Raw genomic sequence first — 21328 nt, 5'->3', positions numbered from 1 at the left:
AATGTTGTAGCTGTGCTGCTGTAGCACTTCAGCATAGACCCTACTTACACAGACAGGAGGGGTTCTCCTGCCAGTGTAGGTAATCCACCCTCCCACTCCGAGAGGTAGTAGCTAGATCAATGGAAGGATTCTTCTGTCAACCTAGCACTGTCTACACTAGGGGTAGATCAGTATAGCTTCTGTGGGTATGCATATTTCACACCCCGGGAGACATAGCTATGCCAATGTAAATTCCCAGTGTAGACCAGCCCTAGGACTATCTCTACTTGTGATCCATGAATAGGAACCCCACCTGTAGAGTCAGGTGGTCTAGGTGCCTAAATAGTTTTTGTGGGAATGAGTGCGATTCTGTCTCGTTCTACACAAGAGCTGGAGGAGCTGCCTGCCTTATAACAACAAGGATGTTGTGTTATCAAGAGTGGGAGGTTGAGGTGGTCCATATGAGTTTGAGTGGGAGTTCTGTTGGAGGAGAAGATATTCTGTTGGAAGAGAAGAGGCTGGTAGGGGCAGTGTGCTGGGAGAGAAGCTGAGCCCTGATTAGGGGGTGGGGCTTCTCTGACTAGGGGTCCTATAAAGGCAGGCAGCCAGTCAGGCAGCAGCTAGGACAGCTGCAGTGGCACAGGAGCCAGCAAACAGAGCTGTAAACAGGGGAGTTTGAGTGAGAATTCTGTTGGAGGAGAAGGACTTAGGTAGGAAGGCTATGACCAATATAGAGGCAGCAGTGGTAGTGACCCAAGTAGTGGAAGACACAATGAAGATGACTGGATATAGACGCTAAGGCATGTACATGATCCTGGAGGGGGTACCTGAAAAGAGTTTTGTCTGCATGAAGTGCCGCCTGATAGAGCTGGTGGAAGAAAAGATCCAAGGGATTGGAGATGCAGGTGGAAACTCTGAGTTTAGAAGGGGGTTCAAGCAGATGAAGGAGCAAAGACATGAGGAGGCTAAAGGGAAAAGGTCAGACTTGCAGATGGAAGCAGGTCAAAGAACTCTGAGGGGAGACTGCTGGGTGAGGAAAATGGACAGTGGAAGCATGTGACTAAGAGAACCAGGCAGAGGAAAAGACGGGCTAGTGAAGAAGAAACAGAGCTCAGGAACAGGTTTGCGGAGTTGGAAAATTAAGAAGGGGCACAGCAAGTGGTCACTGAAGGTGAGAGGGCAAGGAAGAAGAAAAGAGCAGCTAGCCGTATAGGAAGAGGGCAAGAGTCAATGGAGATAACAACACCAAATATGAGCCCCAGGAGGATATGGGATGGGTTGCAGAGGATTGCAAGGGACAATAGGAATTGAGAGGACTTGCAGCCAGAGGGAACAGGGGATAGACTGGAGAATCACACCATTGCCAGGAAAAGGCAGGTCTACGTGTTTGGGGACTCCCTACTGAGAAGAATAGACAGGCCTGCAATGAGCTGATCCAGAGAACAGAAGGGTGTGCTGTCTGCCAGGTGCTAAGATACAGGATGTGGACCTGAGGCTGAAGAGGATCCTAACAGGAGCGGGAAAGAATCCACTGACTGCCCTTCATGTGGGAACAAATGATAAGGCTAGATTCTCGCTGGAATGTATCGAGGGAGACTGTGCCAGGCTGGGGAAGACGCTTAAGGAAATCGAGGCTCAGGTGATCTTCAGTGGGATTCTGCCTGTTCTTAGAGAAGGGCAACAAAAGTGTGACAAGATTATGATGCTCAACAGATGGCTCAGGCACTGGTGCTATAAGGAGGGCTTTGGGAAGTGGCTATGGCCACTGGGAAGCATTCATGGACAGAGGACTGTTCTCTTGGGATGGACTTCACCTGAGTAAGGAGGGAAATAGACGTCTAGGATGGAGGATGGCACAACTGATCAAGAGAGCTTTAAACTAGGAATTTGGGGAGATGGTTGGGAGATGTCCAGGTAATCGCCATGCCAGATTTTAACACTGAGAGGGAAGAAAACAAAGTAAGAAAGGATACAGCCGTGGGTAGGAGAATGGACATAAGGAGGAAGGGTAGTGTACATACCAGTCTAATAGGTGATATTGACAGTAGAATGTCTGTGCCTAATCGGATAAAGAATGTGAGCAAGGCCAAACAGCAAAAATTAAGATGTTTGTACACCAATGTGAGGAGCCTAGGTAACAAAATGGAGGAACTAGAGCTACTGGTGCAGGAAGTGAAACCAGATATTATAGGGATAACAGAAACATGGTGGAATAGTAGTCATGGCTGGACTACAGGTATTGAAGGGTATGTGCTGTTTAGGAAAGACAGAAATAAAGGCAAAGGTGGTGGAGTAGCATTGTATATCAATGATGAGGTAGACTGTAAAGAAATAAGAAGTCATGGAATGGAAAAGACAGAGTCTGTTTGGGCAAAAATCACATTGGGGAAGAAAGCTACTTGAGCCTTAGTGCGTGGGGTGTGCTATAGACTGCCAGGATCTGATCTGGATATGGATAGAGACCTCTTTAATGTTTTTAATTAAGTAAATACTAATGGGAATTGTGTGATCATGGGAGACTTTAACTTCCCAGATATAGACTGGAGGACAAGTGCTAGTAACAATAATAGGGGCTCAGATTTTCCTGGATGCAATAGCTGATGGGTTCCTTCACCAAGTATTTGCTGAACCAACAAGAGGGGATGCCATTTTAGATTTGGTTTTGGTGAGTACTAGAAGAAATGGTTGAAGGGGGCAACCTTGGTTTGAGCAATCATGAGCTAATTCAGTTCAATCTAAATGGAAGGATAAACAAAAATAGATCTGTGACTAGGGTTTTTGATTTCAAAAGGGCTAACTTTAAAAAATTAAGGAAATTAGTTAGGGAAGTGGATTGGACTGAAAAACTTGTGGATCTAAGGCGAAGGCAGCCTGGAATTACTTCATGTCAAAGCTGCAGAAACTATCAGAAGCCTGCATCTCAAGAAAGGGGAAAAATTCATAGGCAGGAGTTGTAGACCAAGCTGGATGAGCAAGCATCTCAGAGAGGTGATTAAGAAAAAGCAGAAAGCCTACAAGGAGTGGAAGATGGGAGGGATTAGCAAGGAAAGCTACTTTATTGAGGTCAGAACATGTAGGGATAAAGTGAGAAAGTCCAAAAGCATGTAGAGTTGGACCTTGCAAAGGGAATTAAAACAAATAGTAAAAGGTTCTATAGCCATATAAATAAGAAGAAAACAAAGAAAGAAGTGGGACCACTAAACACTGAAGATGGAGTGGAGGTTAAGGATAATCTAGGCATGGCCCAATAGCTAAACAAATACTTTGCCTCTGTCTTTAATGAGGAGCTTAGGGACCTTGGCACAAAAAGCAGGAATGTGCTAGTAAAGTTTGCAGATGACACAAAGCTGGGAGGTATTGCCAATACAGAGAAGGACTGGGATATCATACAGGAAGATCTGGATGACCTTGTAAACTGGAGTAATAGTAATAGGATGAAATTTAATAGTGGAAAAGTGCAAGGTCTTGCATTTAGGGATTAATAACAAGAATTTTTGTTATAAACTGGGGACACGTCACTAGGAAGTAACAGAGGAGGAGAAGGACCTTGGAGTATTGGTTGATCATAGGATGACTGTGAGCCACTAATGTGATATGGCTGTGAAAAAAGCTAATGCGGTCTTGGGAAGTATCAGGCGAGGTATTTCCAGTAGCGATAAGGAGGTGTTAGTACCATTATAGAAGGCACTGGTGAGACCTCATCTAGAATATTGTGTGCAGTTCTGGTCTGCCATGTTAAAGAAAGATGAATTCAAACTGGAACAGGTACAGAGAAGGGCTGCTAGGATGATCCGAGGAATGGAAAACCTGTCTTATGAAAGGAGACTCAAAGAGCTTGGCTTGTTTAGCCTAACCAAAAGAAGGCTGAGAGGAGATATGATTGCTCTCTATAAATATATCCAAGGGATGAATACCACGGAGGGAGAATTATTTAAACTCGGTACCAATGTGGACACAAGAACAAATAGATATAAACTGGCCAGCAGGAAGCTTAGACTTGAAATTAGATGACGGTTTCTAACCCTAAGAGGAGTGAGGTTCTGGAACAGCCTTCCAAGGGAAGCAGTGGGGGAAAAGATATATCTGGCTTCAAGACGAAGCTTGATAAGTTTATAGAAGGGATGATACAATGGGATAGCCTAATTTTGGCAATTAATTGATCGTCAACTATTAGCGGTAAATATGCCCAATGGTCTGTGATGGGATGTTAGATGGGGTGGGATCTGAGTTCCTACAGAGAATTCTTTCGTGGGTGTCTGGCTAGTGAGTCTTTGGCTAGTGAGTCTTGCCCACATGCTCAGGGTTTAGCTGATCGCCATATTTGGGGTTGGGAAGGAACTTTCCTCCAGGGCAGATTGGCAGGAATCACTTGCTGGGGCACGGGTCACTTGCTGGAGGATTCTCTACACCTTGAAGTCTTTAAACCACAATCTGAGGACTTCAATAGCTCAGACATAGGTTAGGGGTTTGTTACAGGAGTAGATGGGTGAGATTCTGTGGCCTGCGTTGTGCAGGAGGTCAGACTAGACTATCATAATGGTCCCTTCTGACCTTAAAGTCTATGATTATGATATTTATTTATTTTAAGTCGGAACATTTGATCTCAGGAATTTGTCACTCTGGAAAACTAGATCAACCCTTTCATGACACATTCAGTTTCTATACACCTGGGATCTGGAATAATCCAAGAAATCCCAAAGCACTTCACAAACTGTAAAGTATAGCACTACTGAAATTCAGCTAGCTCCAGGAGATGGAGTGTGGAAGGCAACCAGTACACAGCATCCTACACAACAGTGGGGATGGAAACATTTTGTTGAAGAACATTGGGGAAAATTCCTTCCTCTTACAAAAAGTGCCAAGGTGTTTTTAATGTCTTTCTTTTCCAAATAAGATACTAGTTGTCCAGATCTTCTCTTAAAGACCCATAGACAGCAAACTGCATGGTACTCTGATCTAACTCAGTAGGATAATGGGTTTAGTCAGTACCACTGAGGTGGTTCCAGGAATTCTAGGTGTTTGAAATCTGAAGTTTAGACCGTTAAACTATCACCTCTTTTTTGTTTGTTATGTTTGGGTGAAAATTTTTAAATTTCTTTTGAAAAAGGTGGCTCTCTGTGATGCTTCCTGGGAGCACCCAAGGTTATGAGGCACCTTGTTATCACCTGCCTATAGCATGAGAGAGCCTTTACTGTGTCTGCTGGATGTCAGCTCCTTACCTCCACTGACAACAGACAACACACACTGTCCTCTCAACCTACAGAGGCTCCACTATCCCTCTGTAGGTTAGTGATAGGAACACTCCAAGCCCCAAAGCCACCAAACATCCCCCTGGAGTGCCCAGCCCCTGATCCACTCAGTGTTCACAGACCAGATATTCTGCTCTCAAAGGAACAGTATATATCAGGTTATCTGTTACACCTTAGGTCACAGCTCTGCTTAACACATAGCACTTAGATATGTTTATAGAAAAAACAAGCAAAAGTTTAATGAGGAATAGAGATTCTGTAGGATTCATACAAGGGTTATGCGCTTGGCAACATTCAGAGCACACCCAGAGTGTTGTGCTGGACCTGTGCACACACAGCTCCTCTCAAGAGCATCAACCTTGGAATCTCGCCAAGATGACATGAACCGTGGGAAGCCTCTCAGGACTGGGCTCAAGGCCCGAGAGCAAGGAATGCGGTAGATAGAAATTGGTAAATAAGAATGTTAAACAAAGCCAGTGTATTCCTTTTATCTGTTGGAGAATGTAATGCGCAGGGGGAGAGAGAATAAAGGGGAAGGTGGAAAGCTGACAGGCAGAAGCCTGTTAGCAGAGACCAGCCGCTTGCTTGCTAAAAGCTGTGTTCCGTCTTGTCATGGAACCGCCACAACTGGCGCCCAAACATGGGGCCCTCAGCACTCACCTCGCCCAGCAAGGGTTTCAGACGGTCACTCATCCGCTTCGTGGATCCCGGTGAGTATTTTTTGTTGTGGTAAGTATGGGAAGCTCCCTCTCTGCTTTGCAAGTGCAACACCGCAATGAGCTACAGTATTTGCTGCGTAAGGCTCAGCATGACTGCCCCACTCGAGAACTCACTCTCCTGCTACAGGAGGTGAGTGCCCAGTGCCCGTGGTACCCTGAAGCCGGAACCCTTAAGCTAGCGGACTGGGAGCGATTGGGCCAGACATTGCACAAAGAGCCTCGGGCGCCCGTGCAGGCTTTACATGCCTGGCACCTCTGCCGTGACGCGATACAGCGTGTCACCTCGGACAGTCCCTCCCTCGCGGGGCTGGTGCTCTCACCACTCCCGTCCGCTCCTGCAGCCACCCCCCCTCCTACCGATGCGACACAGTGTGTCGCCTCAGAAAGACCCTCTCCCGCGCCAACAGAGGGGCTGCCGATCTCGCCACCCCCGTCCGCTCCTGCATCCATCCCTCCCCCTGCTTCGCCCCCAGTGCCTCTATTACCACCGCCTCCCTGGCCTTCCCCACCGGAGCCGGTGTGTGATCACCCTCCTCCTGTGGGGCCCCATGCTCCGGGGCCCCCCAGGGGGTCATCTGCGTCTGCTCAGGGGCTTTCGCTGGTGCAACAAATGGTTCACGCAGCGAAGACTCGCTCAGATATTACAGCAGAGGAGCTGGCTGATCTGGTCTCAGTTTGCCCGGTGACCTGGCAGGATGATGGCCAGGGCAACCAGGTTGCAAACTGGGTCAGTTTGCCCTACTCGGTGATCTGAGAGGTAAAGAAAGCGATTCGCGAGTTCGGCCTCACTAGTACATATGTGCGTGGTCTCATTGAAGGGCTAGGTTCTGGGTACTCCCTGATCCCTGAAGATTGGAAGGCGCTGTTGCGCATGATGCTGACGCCCAGTCAGTATGTTGTTTGGCTTAGTGAGTATCGGCAGATGGTGGAACGCCAAGCCCAGGTATATAGAGAGCAAGGTGTCATTTATGAGCAGTTGGCAGGGGAGGGCCAGTTTGCTACCGTGCAGCTACAGTCTCAACTCCCTCAGGCCGTCTTCCCCATTATTTCCACCTGTGCCCAGCATGCCTTCCGGAAGGTCCCGGATTCGGGCAGGCCTACTAAAAGCTTTGCCAGTATCCGTCAGGGTGCATCAGAGTCCTTTATGGATTTTACCAACAGATTGCAGGAGGCTATCCTCCGACAGGTGGATAGTCCTGCAGCAGCTCAGGAGATCCTGTTAAAAATGGCTGTTGAAAATGCGAACAAGGATTGCCGCCGTGCTCTCCAGGCTGCACAAGCCTCTGGAATTCTAGAGCTGTCGGTCATGCTGCGGGCGTGCCAAAACATCGGAACCGAAGCACATAAAGCTGGGGTTCTGGCCGCCGCCCTGCGGAAAAGCAGGAAGGAGGGGAAGCGTTGTTACCGCTGTGGTAAGGAGGGTCACTTTCAGCGGGAGTGCCGCTCATTGACAGCGCCCGCCCGCCCCTCAAAGAAGTGCCCCAAGTGTCGGAAGGGCTATCACTGTGCTAATCAGTGTCGTAGTGGGTCAGGAAACCACACGACGGGTCCCCCCCCGAACCCAGGGCCAAACAACGGTGTTTCCCACTCAGACAACTGTTCCTCTCCCTTAAAATCCGTAGACTCCATGAGGGCGGCGACTGCCGGAAGTGCAGGGCTTGATTTGATTATGCAGGAGGACGCTGATTTTCAGTGGCTGGGGGAGGTCTGCGCCATACCTACGCAGGTGACGGGACCTCTCCCTGACGGCTTTGTGGGTCTCGTTCTCCCTCGCTCACATGCTGGGAAACAGGGCTTTTTTGGTCATCCCAGGGGTCATCGATGCCGATTACACCAGCATTATTAAGGTTCAGGTGTGGACCCATCTTCCACAGTCGCTCCCGCGTGGACGCTCCATTGCACAATTGATTTTAGTCCCCTATCAGGTGCCAGCCGCAGAGGATCGAACCCGGGGCGGAGGCGGCTTTGGATCAACGCTGTCTCACTTGCCGTCTCACCACACGTCCTCTTCCACTTGTTGCTCTGACAATGTCGGTCCGCCCCTCAAACCACAGTTAACACTTCTCTTAAATAATGTTCCTTTTACAGGGTTGGTGGACACTGGAGCTGATGTTACGGTGATTCGTGATCCGGAGTGGCCAGTCGGTTGGCCAACAGTTCCTTCTAAAGAGTTGTGGGGGATAGGGGGTAGTAAACCTGGGTGCCAAAGTTTGTCTTGGGTCACGGTCTCTAAACCGGGAGGCTGTGCCCTTGCTACAATCCGCCCTTTTGTGCTCCCTGTCCACCTCAATATTTGGGGCCGTGACTTACTTACAAAGCTGGACACCACCCTCGATATTAATATATAATGGCCCAAAACCCTCCCTCGCCCACCTTGCCCTCCGCATTACCATTGGTATGGCAATCCTTAGAGCCCGTATGGATTGACCAGTGGCCCCTCCCTCTAGAAAAGCTGAAAGCGCTTCATTCACTTGTACAACAATATTTGCATGCACAGCGCTTGGAGAGCTTCACTAGTCCTTGGAACTAGCTGCTGTTATTTTGGCCTTTCAACCTTTTGCTGATTGTTCCTTTAATTTGATTGTGGACACGCATTATGTTTATCAGGTAATTGATCATTTACCGCTTGCCCTCATTACCCCTCAGGTCGATGCGGACCTCCTTCGCCTGTTTTTGTCCTTACAGTATCTCATCGCCACTCGTAATTTCCCTTATTTTGTTGCTCATGTTCGCAGTCATACCCCTCTGCCTGGGCTACTCGCTGAAGGCAATGCGCGCGCCGATCGCGCGTTACATGGTCAGGTAAATTCCCTTTTTTCTGACCCCATTGAAAGTCATTCCTTTTTTCATCAGTCTGCCTCTGTTTTGGCCTGACAGTTTCACATTCCTGCTGATCATGCACGTTCTATTGTTCGTTCCTGCCCCCACTGTGCTGCTGCTGCCCCTACCTTTTCTTATGCCGTTAACCCCAGAGGTAGCGCAGCGAATCAGCTATGGCAAATGGATGTCACTCACGTGCCACAATTCCACCCCTATTCGTTTTTACATGTTTCCATTGATATCTATTCGGGATTCCTTTGGGGGACCCCACAGCGTGGGGAAGCCACTCCCAAAGTTATTCACCATTTGCTAGCCTGTTTTGCTGTTATGGGTCACCGAGCCAGATAAAAGCAGATAATGCCCCAGCCTATTGCTCCACAGCACTCTTCACCTTTTGTGCCCAATGGGACGTCCGTCTCAAACACGGGATCCCTTATAATTCCACAGGCCAAGCTATTGTTGAACATGCAAATCGCACGCTAAAAACCTTGCTTGACAAACAATTAAAACAAGGGGAGCTGCGTCTCCGAACCTTAGGAGACATTCAGCAACAAATGCATATCCTTTTGTTTACTTTAAATAATTTAATGCTGAACGCAGATCAGCAGACCCCCGCGGATCGGCATTTTCACAAATCCGAGGTACTGGAAAGACCACGTGTCTATTACCGTCAGCTGCCCGATCCGCAATGGTTGGGCCCAGTGCCTTTTAATTACTTGGGGTAGGGGATATGCTGCTGTGTTTCTTCCTGCAGGACCGTTGTGGGTTCCAGCCCGGTGTGTGCGACCGGCACTGAAACAGCATGGCATGGCACCAGGGGCTGTCGAACCCCATACCGGAGTTTCAGCTGACCTTGGAGGAGAACGCGGTGCCTCCCAGGTCGACAATGATGAGACGGAGGAGATGTAGCATCCCAAGCCAGCCCGTGACATGGGGAGCAGTGAAAGCATTGGTCGCCGCAGCTCAACGAAGACTGGCAGCAAACCAACAGCCAGAGACTCTTGAGACTTTGTTTGTGGCAATTCTCGCCCAACTTACTGCTAATTCTGTATTGATTGTATGCCTTTTGTGCCTGCTATTTCCTGGAGGGGTTGACTCGGGAGCGCCTTCTTCATTACGGGCCCGAATGACATATAACCTATGGGAAAGATTGGCTTCAATAGCAAATGTTACCCACTTTTGTTTGTTTGATTTTGTAGTAGCTGAAGAATTGTTAGGTACGTGCCTTATTCCAGTATGTCATCACCCTGAGGAAATTGGGAATGAGATGATGCTCGCTGCTTACTCGAACCTCTCTTCCCAGTACTTTAGCATGGCTAATTGGGGCCTGGCCAATCACACTTTACCTTCTTAAGCTTATTTTTTGCTGTTGTTGTGTGCAGTGTATTTCCTTTTTGTTAAGGCTTTGTCGAGACCCGCCCTGGCAGGCTCCATGAGTTATGACCTTGTCTGTCCGGGAGTTAATTGGCTTGCAAATGCAAATTGATGGCTACCATGAGATGGCCGAGCACAAATAAACAAAAAAGGAGGGGATGTAGGATTCATACAAGGGTTATGCGCTTGGCAACATTCAGGGCACACCCAGAGTGTTGTGCTGAACCTGTGCACACACAGCTCCTCTCAAGGGCATCAACCTTGGAATCTCACCAAGATGACATGAACCGTGGGAAGCCTCTCAGGACTGGGCTCAAGGCCCGAGAGCAATTAATGCGGTAGATAGAAATTGGTAAATAAGAACGTTAAACAAAGCCAGTGTATTCCTTTTATCTGTTGGAGAATGTAATGCGCGGGGGGAGAGAGAGAATAAAGGGGAAGGTGGAAAGCCGACAGGCAGAAGCCTGTTAGCAGAGACCAGCCGCTTGCTTGCTAAAAGCTGTGTTCCGTCTTGTCATTGAACCGCCACAAGATTCAAATGGTAAGTTGAAATAATGGAAACAAATGGTTATATATTAAACAAAATCATTAAATACATTCTAAAACCTAGACTTAAGTAACAAGATACACTCTTGTCTAAAAGTATAGCTCACTCCAAAGTCTTTCTCCCAGTGCCTAGCAGTTTGCCTGGTTGTGATCCTCCAGTCATAAGACAATGCCCACTAGCAGCTTGTCTCCCCATGTGAAGGATAGTTAGTGTGCAGAAGAGAAGGGTGAGGGGGGATTTGATAGCAGCCTTCAATTACCCGAAGAGGGGGTTCCAAAGAGGATGGAGCTAGGCTGTTCTCAGTGGTGGCAGATGACAGACCAAGAAGCAATGGTCTCAAGTTGCAGTGGGGGAGGTCTAGGTTGGATATTAGGAAACACTATTTCACGAGGAGGGTGGTGAAACACTGGAATGGGTTACCTAGTGAGGTGGTGGAATCTCCATCCTTAGAGGTTTTTAAGGCCTGACTTGACAAAGCCCTGGCTAGGATGATTTAGTTGGTGTTGGTCCTGCTTTGATCTGGGGGCTGGACTAGATGACCTCCTGAGGTCTCCTCCAACCCTAATATTCTATGATTTGCATGGCACTTTTGTAGCTGGCATTGCAAGGTATTTATGTGCCAGATACGCTAAACATTCATATGCCCCTTCATGCTTTGGTCAGCGTTCCAGAGGATATACTTCCATGATGATGACGCTCATTTTTTAAAAAAGAATGAATTAATTAAATTTGTGACTGAACTCCTTGGGGGAGAATTGTATGTCTCCTGCTCTATTTTAACCACATTCTGCCATATATTTGATGTTATAGCAATCTCAGATGATGACCCAGCACATGTTCGTTTTTAAGAACACTTTCCCTGCAGATTTGACAAAACACATAAGTACCAATGTGAGATTTCTAAAGATAGCTACAGCACTTGACCCCAGGTTTAAGAATCTGAAGTGCCTTCCAAAATCTGAGAGGGATGAGGTGTGGAGCATGCTTTCTGAAATCTTAAAAGAGCAACACTCCAATGCAGAAACTACAGAACTGAACCACCAAAAAAAATCAACTTTCTGCTAGTGGCATGTGAGTCAGATGATGAAAATGAACATGCAGATCCCATCATCGGCATGGATGCATATCTTCTGGAATGGTTGAAGCATGAAGGGACATATGAATCTTTAGCACATCTGGGACATAAATATCTTGCAACACCAGTGTCATAAATATCAATGGAAGGAAACCACCTTTCTGTATACAGTGCTATAAAATCCCTCCTGGCCAGAGGCAAAACCTTTTCACCTATAAAGGGTTAAAAAGCTAAGATAACCTCACTGGCACCTGACCCAAAATGACCAATGAGGGGACAAGATACTTTCAAATCTGGAGGAGGGGAACAAAGGGTCTGTCTGTGTGATGCTTTTGCCGGGAACAGATCAGGAATGCAGCCTTACAACTCCTGTTAAGTTAGTAAGTAATCTAGCTAGAAATGAATTAGATTTCCTTTTGTTTAATGGCTGGTAAAATAAGCTGTGCTGGACGGAATGTATGTTCCTGTTTGTTGTTGTTTTTTTGTAACTTAAGGTTTTGCCTAGAGGGATTCTCTATGTTTTGAATCTGATTACCCTGTAAGGTATTTACTATCCTGATTTTACAGAGGTGATTCTTTTACCTTTTCTTTAATTAAAATTCTTCTTTTAAGAACCTGATTGATTTTTCATTGTTCTTAGGATCCAAGGGTTTGGGTCTGTGTTCACCTGTACAAATCGGTGAGGATTCTTATCAAGCCTTCCCCAGGAAAGGGGGTGTAGGGCTTGGGGGGATATTTTGGGGGAAGACGTCTCCAAGTGGGCTCTTTCCCTGTTCTTTGTTTAAATGCTTGGTGGTGGCAGCATACTGTTCAAGGACAAGGCAAAGTTTGTACCTTGGGGAAGTTTTTAAACCTAAGCTGGTAAGAATAAGCTTAGGGGGTATCAAGGTTCCTCCCCCACTCTGAACTCTAGGGTACAGATGTGGGGACCTGCATAAAAACCTCCTAAGCTTACTTTCACCAGCCTAGGTTAAAACTTCCCCAAGGTACAAATTTAATTTTATCCTTTGACCCTGGATTTCCACTGCCACCACCAAACTTTAACTGGGTTTACTGAGAAACGTAGTTTGGACACGTCTTTCCCCCCAAAATCCTCCCAACCCTTGCACCCCACTTCCTGGGGAAGGTTTGGTAAAAATCCTCACCAATTTGCATAGGTGACCACAGACCCAAACCCTTGGATCTGAGAACAATGAAAAAGCATTCAGTTTTCTTACAAGAAGACTTTTAATAGAAGTAACGGAATCACCTCTGTAAAATCAGGATGGTAGATACCTTACAGGGTAATTAGATTCAAAACATAGAGAATCCCTCTAGGCAAAACCTTAAGTTACAAAAAAGACACACAGACAGGAATAGTCATTCTATTCAGCACAGTTCTTTTCTCAGCTATTTAAAGAAATCATAATCTAACACATACCTAGCTAGATTACTTACTAAAAGTTCTAAGACTCCGTTCCTGTTCTATCCCCGGCAAAAGCAGTATACAGACAGACACAGACCCTTTGTTTCTCTCCCTCCTCCCAGCTTTTGAAAGTATCTTGTCTCCTCATTGGCCATTTTGGTCAGGTGCCAGTGAGGTTACCTTTAGCTTCTTAACCCTTTACAGGTGAGAGGATTTTTCCTCTGGCCAGGAGGGATTTTAAAGGGGTTTACCCTTCCCTTTATATTTATGACAGGGGGTCTTTAATGCAGGTCCCCACATCTGTACCCTAGAGTTCAGAGTGGGGAAGGAACCTTGACAACCAGCTACAACAGTGCCATGCAAACACCTGTTGTCACTTTCAGGTGACATTGTAAACAAGAAGCGGGCAGCATTATCTCCTGCAAATGTAAACAAACTTGTTTGTCTGAGCGATTGGCTGAACAAGAAGTAGGAGTGAGTGGACTTGTGGGCTATAAAGTTTTGCATTGTTTTATTTTTGAGTGCAGTTATTTTTTGTACATATTTCTATATTTGTAAGATCAACTTTTTATGATAAAGAGATTGCACTTCATCATTTGTATTAGGTGAATTGAAAAATACTATTTGGTTTTTTACTGTGCAAATATTTGTAATTAAAAATAATATAAAGTGAGCACTGTTCACTTCATATTCTGTGTGATAGTTGAAATCAATATATTTGAAAATGTAGAAAACATCCAAAAATATTTAATTAAATGGTATTCTATTATTCTTTAACCGTGCGATTAATCACAATTTTTTTTAATCGCTTGACAGCCCTAGTTCAAAGAGAAGATTTTTAAATGAGCCATTTAAAAAATCTGTACAGTAGGACTTAATGCCATATTATAGGAATAAAAAAGAGTTGGTAACACTTTGCAACCTTAACACCAACAAGAGACTTGAAATATTAATTACCTGTTCTGTTCCCATTTAGTGGGCAAGCACTCCAAGGAAGGGGCTCTTGGAAGGAGTTAATGAAATACCACATCACCCAGGTTAAAATGGTGTTATAATATAAGCTCACAATGAATGACACCATCAATGAACCAATACCTATTGAATACAAAAAAATCTCAGATTAAACAAATTGCTTTAAATAAGCTGTCAGAACACTTATTTACTTTACCCAACAAATTTATGCCACTCCTGCTACTGCATTTGCCCTAATCTCTTGTTTTTGTGTGAGTGTTTTTTGTTTGTTTTTTCCCCTTTGGTGGTTTTAAAAACAGTCTAGGTCAGCTGTGATGGTCTCTTCCCCTGAATAGAACCAAGATGACAATTACTCAACAGCACAGACAGGAAACCTCCCCTGGGAGTGAAAGTGCTAGGATAACATTTCAAATTCGGGGAGCAGTACAAGAGTGGCCACTTTGTCCTTACCATTCTGTGATAGTGAAGGAAACAAAGGATTATGGAAGGAGATGGGATTATAACAAATATCTTAAAATCTAAAATGAAAAGGGTGGAGGAGAAAAGTGGTGGAAAAGGGGGTGGAAGAGTTTAAGGGTATGGGGGAAATGTAGATTCAGGTGACCAGAAGAAGGGGCAGGGTGAAGGCCAGAACACTGAACTCTCATGCATGATAGCATTTCACAATAGCAGTGGGGAAACCAGGTATGGTTTGCTGCTGCCCCTGTGCAGAGGACTATGAGGTGTTTACATATGAGTGGGTGGCGGTGATAGTGCAGCAATTCTATGGAATCAACTTTTGTACAGGAGTCCTGAGGAGGTAGAGGTACTCCAAATGCATGAGGGAGAGGAAGAGCACAAACCTCAGGTCCCTGGCCCTACTACCACAGCTACCCACAACACTTGATGGTACAGCAGATAGTTTAACTTTTCTTATAAGATACAGGTGCAAGAACAGCCCCCATCATCTCAAGGTTCCCTCAGTGATGAGTGGGACCAAGAGTGTTTTCTAGTGCAGGAACACCTAGCTTCATCTTACAGCTATGGAACAGGAGGAGGGCCATAGAAAAGAAGTGGGGAGGAGGGTGAGTGGACTCAGAAGGAAGCTGAAGCAGTAATGTAGGGCTCTACAGGAGTGTCAGCTGGCTTTTGCAGCCTGGGAGAACATAAGAATGGCCATACTGTGTCAGACTAAGAGTCCGTCTAGCTCAGTATCCTGTCTTCTGAGAGTGGCCAATGCCAGGTGCTTCAGAGGGAAAGAACAGACCAGGTGATCATCAAGTGAGCCGACCCCTTTCACCCATTCCCAGCTTCTGGCAAACAGAGGCTAGGGACACCATCCCTGTACATCCTGTTTAATGGCCATTGATGGACCTATCCTCCATGAATTTATCTAGTTCTTTTTTGAACCCTCTTATAGTCTGGGCCTTCACAGCATCCTCTGGCAAAGAGTTCCACAGGTTGACTGCATTGTGTGGAGCAATACGTCCTTTTGTTTGTTTTAAACCTTATTTACTTTCTCCACACCAGTCATGATTTTATAGACCTCTCTCATATCCCCCTTAGTCTTCTTTTTTCCAAGCTGAAAAGTCCCACTCTTATTAATCTCTCCTCATATGGAAGCTGTTCCATACCCCTAATCATTTTTGTTGCTCTTCTCTGTGTACCTTTTCCAATTCCAATATATCATTTTTGAGATGGGACAGTCACATCTGCACGCCATGTGGCCATACCATGTATTTATATAGAGGCAATATGATATTTTCTGTCTTATTATCTATCCCTTTCCTAATGATTCCCAACATTCTGTTTAGCTTTTTTTGACTACTGCTGCATATTGAATGGATATTTTCAAAAAACTATCCACAATGACTCCAAGAGCTCTTTCTTGAGTGGTAACAGTTAATTTAGATTCCACCTTTCTGTGTATGTGTATATATAGTTGGGATTACGTTTTCCAATGTGCATTATTTTGCATTTATCAGCATTGAATTTCATCTGCCATTTTGTTGCCCAGTCACTCAGTTTTGGGAGATCCCTTTGTAACTCTTCGCAGTCTGCTTTGGACTTAACTATCGTGAGTAGCTTGTGCAAATTTTGCCACCTCACTGTTTACCTCTTTTCAAGATCATTTATGAATATGTTGAACACAACTGATCCCTGTTCAGACGTCTGGGGAATACCACTATTTACTTCTTTCCTTTCTGAAAACTGACCATTTATTCCTACCCTTTGTTTACTATCTTTTAACCAGTTACTGATCCATGAGGGGACCATGACTGCTTACTTTGCTTGAGAGCCTTTGGTGAGGGACCCTGTTGAAGGCTTTCTAACAGTCTAAGTACACTATATCCACTGGATCACCCTTGTTTGTTGACCCCCCTCAAAGAATTCTAGTAGATTGGTGAGGCATGATGTCCCTTTACAAAAACCATGTTGAATATTCCCCAACAAATCATGTTCATCTGTGTGTTGCTGGTAATTCTCTTCCTTACTATAGTTTCAACCAATTTGAAGTTAGGATTACCTGCCTGTAATGGCTGGGATTGCCTCTGGAGCCTTTTTTAAAATTGGTGTCACATTAGCTATCCTCCAGTCATCTGATATAGAAGTTGATTTAAATGATAGGTTACATACCACAGTCAGTCAGTAGTTCTACAGTTCCACACTCCTAGTTGTCACCTGTCACCCCACACTGGGACCCATATCATCAAACAGCTACACCCCATTCTTGATGATGATCACATAGTGGACAGATACTTCCAAGTTTTTGAAAAAGAGCTTGGAAAGATGAACAACATGTCAGTGAAGCTTACTGTTAACTCTGAAAGCCAACCAAAGTATTGAGAGCCCAGAGTTGTGCCTTATGCTCTGAAGCCTCTGGAAGAAGCAGATTTCGACTGTTTGATTGATCACTGTCACTGGTTTCACAGTGAGTGGGCTACATCCATTGTACCAGTAATCAAGAAGGATGGCTCGGTCTGAATTTGTGGAGACTTTGAAGTGACACGGAATCCGGCTTTATGTGCAGACCAGTGTCCACTGCCTCCTACCGAAGATTTGTTTGTTTGTTAGTGGTGGACAGTATTTCCATATATTGGATTTGCTCAATGCATACCTACAAATGTAGGCTGAGCTGGCATCTTGCAAATATCTCACTATCACACGCAAAAAAGCTTATTTTCTTACAACAGGTTGCCTTTCAGTATCACATTGGCACCTGCCCTGTTTCAGAAAGCCATAGATGAGATTTTGAAGGGCTGAATGAAGTTCAGTGCTGTTTGGATGACATCCTTGTTATAGGAAAGGATCATCTTCAAAATTTGGGTGCTGTCTTTCAAACACTGCAATACCATGGACTGAGAGTATACCAGAACAAATGTGAGTTTTTCAAATCTTCAGTTGAATATCTTGGACCTGTAATTGATGCCAGTGGCTTAAGGAAATCACCAGAGAAAGAAAGAAAAGGTAGTTCCTGAAGTGCCGCCACCACCAGAGAACATTTCAGTGTTACATTCATTCTTAGGACTGCTTAACTACTATGGTGCATTTTTGCCTATTCTGATGATAATGGCACCTTTACATGAACTGTTACAAGCAAAGAAAAAATGGAAATGGACTAAAGAGTGCGAGTGTGCATTTAAGGAAGCAAATAAACTGTTGACATCAGCTGAAGTTCTTACACATTTTGATGCTTCACTACCATTGAAATTGGCTTGTAACGCTTTACCACATGGAGTGGCTGCAGTTCTTTCCCACATTTTTCCTAATGGCATGGAGAAAGCAATTGCTTTTGCATAATGAACATTCACTACTCCTGAGAAGAAGTATGCACAGATAAAGCAAGAAGCTCTCAGCATTATCTTAGGAATTCGGAAAGTTCCATACCAATCTGTATGGTAGACATTTTACCTTGCTGACGGATCGTTGCCTGTTACTTTCAATTTTTTTGGACCAAAACCTGGCTTTCCGTCATTAGCTTCTGCTCATATGCAATGATGAGAATTGCTACTTTCAACTCATTTCTATCCTATACTGTATGGGACTCAGCATGGCAAAGCTGATGGGCTGTTGCGACTGCTACGCTCAAACTCCTGTCAACCCAAAGAAACTTCAGACAAAGTAATCTATCTCAATTTGATGAATAGATTACTGTGATGGGGTGGACTAGGCCCAAAGGCCTCCTACTGGAGGCCTTGGGGTCCTGCCTCACCCATCCCAGGAAAGGAGCAGTGGAGAGGCCCTCCAAGTGGGCTAAAGTGGCTGAAGGGGAAGCAGCCAACCAGAGAGGCTGCAGGGAGCAGCCAGTGAGGACGCAGCAGGCTCATATAAAAGGAGCTGCAGGGCCAGAGTGAGGGCAGTCTGCTTGCAGAGACTGGGGGAGCAAGAGGTGCTCCTGGCTGGCTGCAAGGGCTAGGGCAGGTAGTTGATGGCAGGGACCAGGGAAGCAAGGGAATAGCTTCTGGCTGGCTGCCAGGACTCACTGAAGACCGGCCCAGGGAAAGGGCTGTCCATGGAACTTTTTACCCCTGGAAGGGGACTGATCTAGACTGACCCAGCTGGAGAGCTGGGATCAGAGGACTAAAGGGCAGGCGATGAGCCCCCGAGCAGGAACCTTCACATGTAAGCTGGACAACTAGGGTACTGAGAGAGGCCCTGTTGGTCAGAATTGAGGACCAGAGCCTGGGGTGGGCTACAGGACATTACTGAGGGCTTTGAGATAGGCCAGAAAGGGGCACTCACGAGAGGTGGGTACCGCCCTGCTGAAAAGAATTGAGAGACTGTAGGCACTGTAAGCCAGAGAAAGGGGACGCTCATGAGAGGCAGGTGCTGACCCTGTTACAATTACCTATCACTAGCGTAGACGTCAACAAAGTAACCACTAAGGATGATGTGCTTTTTGTTCTGAAAGGATTCATACTGCAAAGTACACTGTTCAAGATCAAAAGAATCCCCAGTTTACAGAATTTGTCTCGTGAATTATCTGTGAATCACGGTTGCATCAGATGCGGAATGCAAGGGATCACTCTGAAATCACTTCAGTCTCAGGTTTTGGAAGCTCTTCAGGAAGGTCATTTTGCCATTGTATGGATGAAGATCATAACCCAGAATCACATCTGGTAGCTGAGGATCAACCAAGATATTGTGAGCAAGGCGAAGTGCTCTACTAAGTGTCAGAAAATTCAGCATGATCCTAGCCCAGTTTATCTACATCCTTGGTTGTGGCCTCGGACTCCTTGGACACATGTTCATGTGGACTTTGCTGGACCTTTAGAAGGTGATATGTTTTTGGTTGTAATCAGCGCCCATTCAGAATAACCAGAAGTTTCCAGAATTACTTGTGCTATAGTTACAAGGATGTCCAGTGGTCTTGGTAACTTGTTTTAGCCAGGTTGGTTTACTGTTACAGTTGATGAGTGACAATGGGCCTAAATTCTGTTCTGAAGAATTTCAGAGGTTCCTTGCTTCAAATGGAATTAAACATTTTCATTCCACTCCTCACCATCCTGCTACAAATAGACAATCTTTGGCCTGAAGGATTGTGGTGTTGCCCATCCAATCACTTCCAATACTTGAGGGAATGTTCTAGGAATCAGTGGGCAGAACCATACTTATTTTGGTGGAAGCCAGAAAAGCCTGATTTCCATTGGTGTAAGTGAGAGGAAATTCATGCCACAAAGTGCCCATTTAGTGCTGCATGCAGAGGAATGTCTCTGGTACACTCTGCTGCTGTCTACACACTACAGGTATGCATCCGATGAAGTGAGCTGTAGCTCACGAAAGCTTATGCTCAAATAAATTGGTTAGTCTCTAAGGTGCCACAAGTACTCCTTTTCACATTACAGGTAGTAGCTTAATATGCTGCTGTCTTTCACTGTGTGTATGTGACCGAATAGGCCCATGTGTTTATACCCTACACGTTACTATAATAATTTTGTACAAGACATGTATTGTGAGGTATCATCTGTGTGGCAACATTGTATATGAAGTTATAATATTCCCCTGTATGGTGTTTATTAACACATGTTCCAAACCCCATAGCTTTGCCTACACAAGTTGCAAACAGGTCTGTCCTAAACAAAGGAATGCATGCTTTCTTTAATTTGATTTAAGCAGTGAACAGATTCATCAAGAAGGAAGGGAAGACAAAGTTCAAACAGGTGAAAAAAACAGTAAGGAATATCCTTCCACATAGACTCTTTGGCTCCTGGTTCTCAGCTGGAAATGTTTTTCAAGAAAGGGACTGAAACTATAAAAAGGAAGGACAAACACCCAAAGTACCCCCCTTCCCTCCGCCCATTGCATTCACTAAGCCTGAAGAGACAAAGGAAACAGCTGTTGGACTCTGGGGGAGGAGTCCTGACCTGACAGTTTGGTCAGTGAAACCATGTGGTGAGAACTTTGAAATTAATATTTAAGTTCAGCACCAGTTTAGGATTTTATCTTTATATTTCTTGTACCCATTTCTGGCTTTTATGCCTCATTACGTGTTTTCACTTAAAATCTGTCTTTGTAATTAATAAACTTGTTTTACTGTTTTATCTATTCCAGTGTGTTCAAGTTTAAGTGTCTGGGTAACAGGTTGTGTGCATATTATTCCTTTAAAGGAATAATGCACTTAACATATTTGTACTGTTCAGGAGAGGGCTGGGCGGTACAGAACATACATTTTTGGGGGGAAGATCTGGGACGGGATGTGTGTTGGAGTCATCCTGCAGCATAATCAAGACTGGTGAGAGCCAAAGTGTGGCTAGCTGGCTGCAGCACACACACAGACATAGCTGGGAGTGACTTACATGTTGGAGGCTGTTTGTGAGTATTGCACCCAAGTGTCAATGGCCTGCAGAAGGTACCCAGGATGGGGCTAGGCTGTTCAGACCCATAATAGTGTTAGAGTATTCCTCTACATGCTTAACTGCTGGGGACTTGTACATTGTCCTATTATTATTTTTTGATGGAGGGAGGGAGGAAGGTTTGTGTGACTCCTGATAAGGACCCCAAATGGTCCCCTGTTTTAATTAATGGTTTGTCTCTGTCCAGGGTTAATTCCTAATTCATTTATTTTTTCTCAAACAGAGTGGAAGGGACCCAAAGGGGGTTGGGTCTAGTGGGAGGCAAGCAGAGTTCTCTTGGGCACATCGCTTGGTCTTGAGATATTTTTAACAAACCCACTGTGTCCCCACTAGACTGATCTTATTTTATGTAACT

General features: G+C 45.3%; 1 protein-coding gene across 4 annotated transcripts in view; it reads right to left on the bottom strand.

Moving 5' to 3' along the window:
* LOC141982752 (sodium-dependent neutral amino acid transporter B(0)AT3-like) overlaps positions 1-21328 on the bottom strand; it is a 120138-nt gene that overhangs the window by 58156 nt on the left and 40654 nt on the right. For 3 of the 4 annotated variants that reach the window (XM_074945086.1, XM_074945084.1, XM_074945083.1), the window contains one exon: positions 14126-14263. The exons of the other annotated variant lie outside the window; for it this stretch is intronic. In XM_074945086.1, the coding sequence (XP_074801187.1) occupies positions 14126-14263 (138 nt within the window). The remainder of the gene's footprint in view (positions 1-14125; positions 14264-21328) is intronic. 4 annotated transcript variants of the gene reach the window in all.

Source organism: Natator depressus, chromosome 2 (genome assembly GCF_965152275.1).
Source record: "Natator depressus isolate rNatDep1 chromosome 2, rNatDep2.hap1, whole genome shotgun sequence".
In the NCBI taxonomy this organism is placed as follows: Eukaryota; Metazoa; Chordata; order Testudines; family Cheloniidae; genus Natator; species Natator depressus.
The sequence above is the reverse complement of the archived record's forward strand: the minus strand, read 5'-3'. Positions and strand labels throughout refer to the sequence as shown.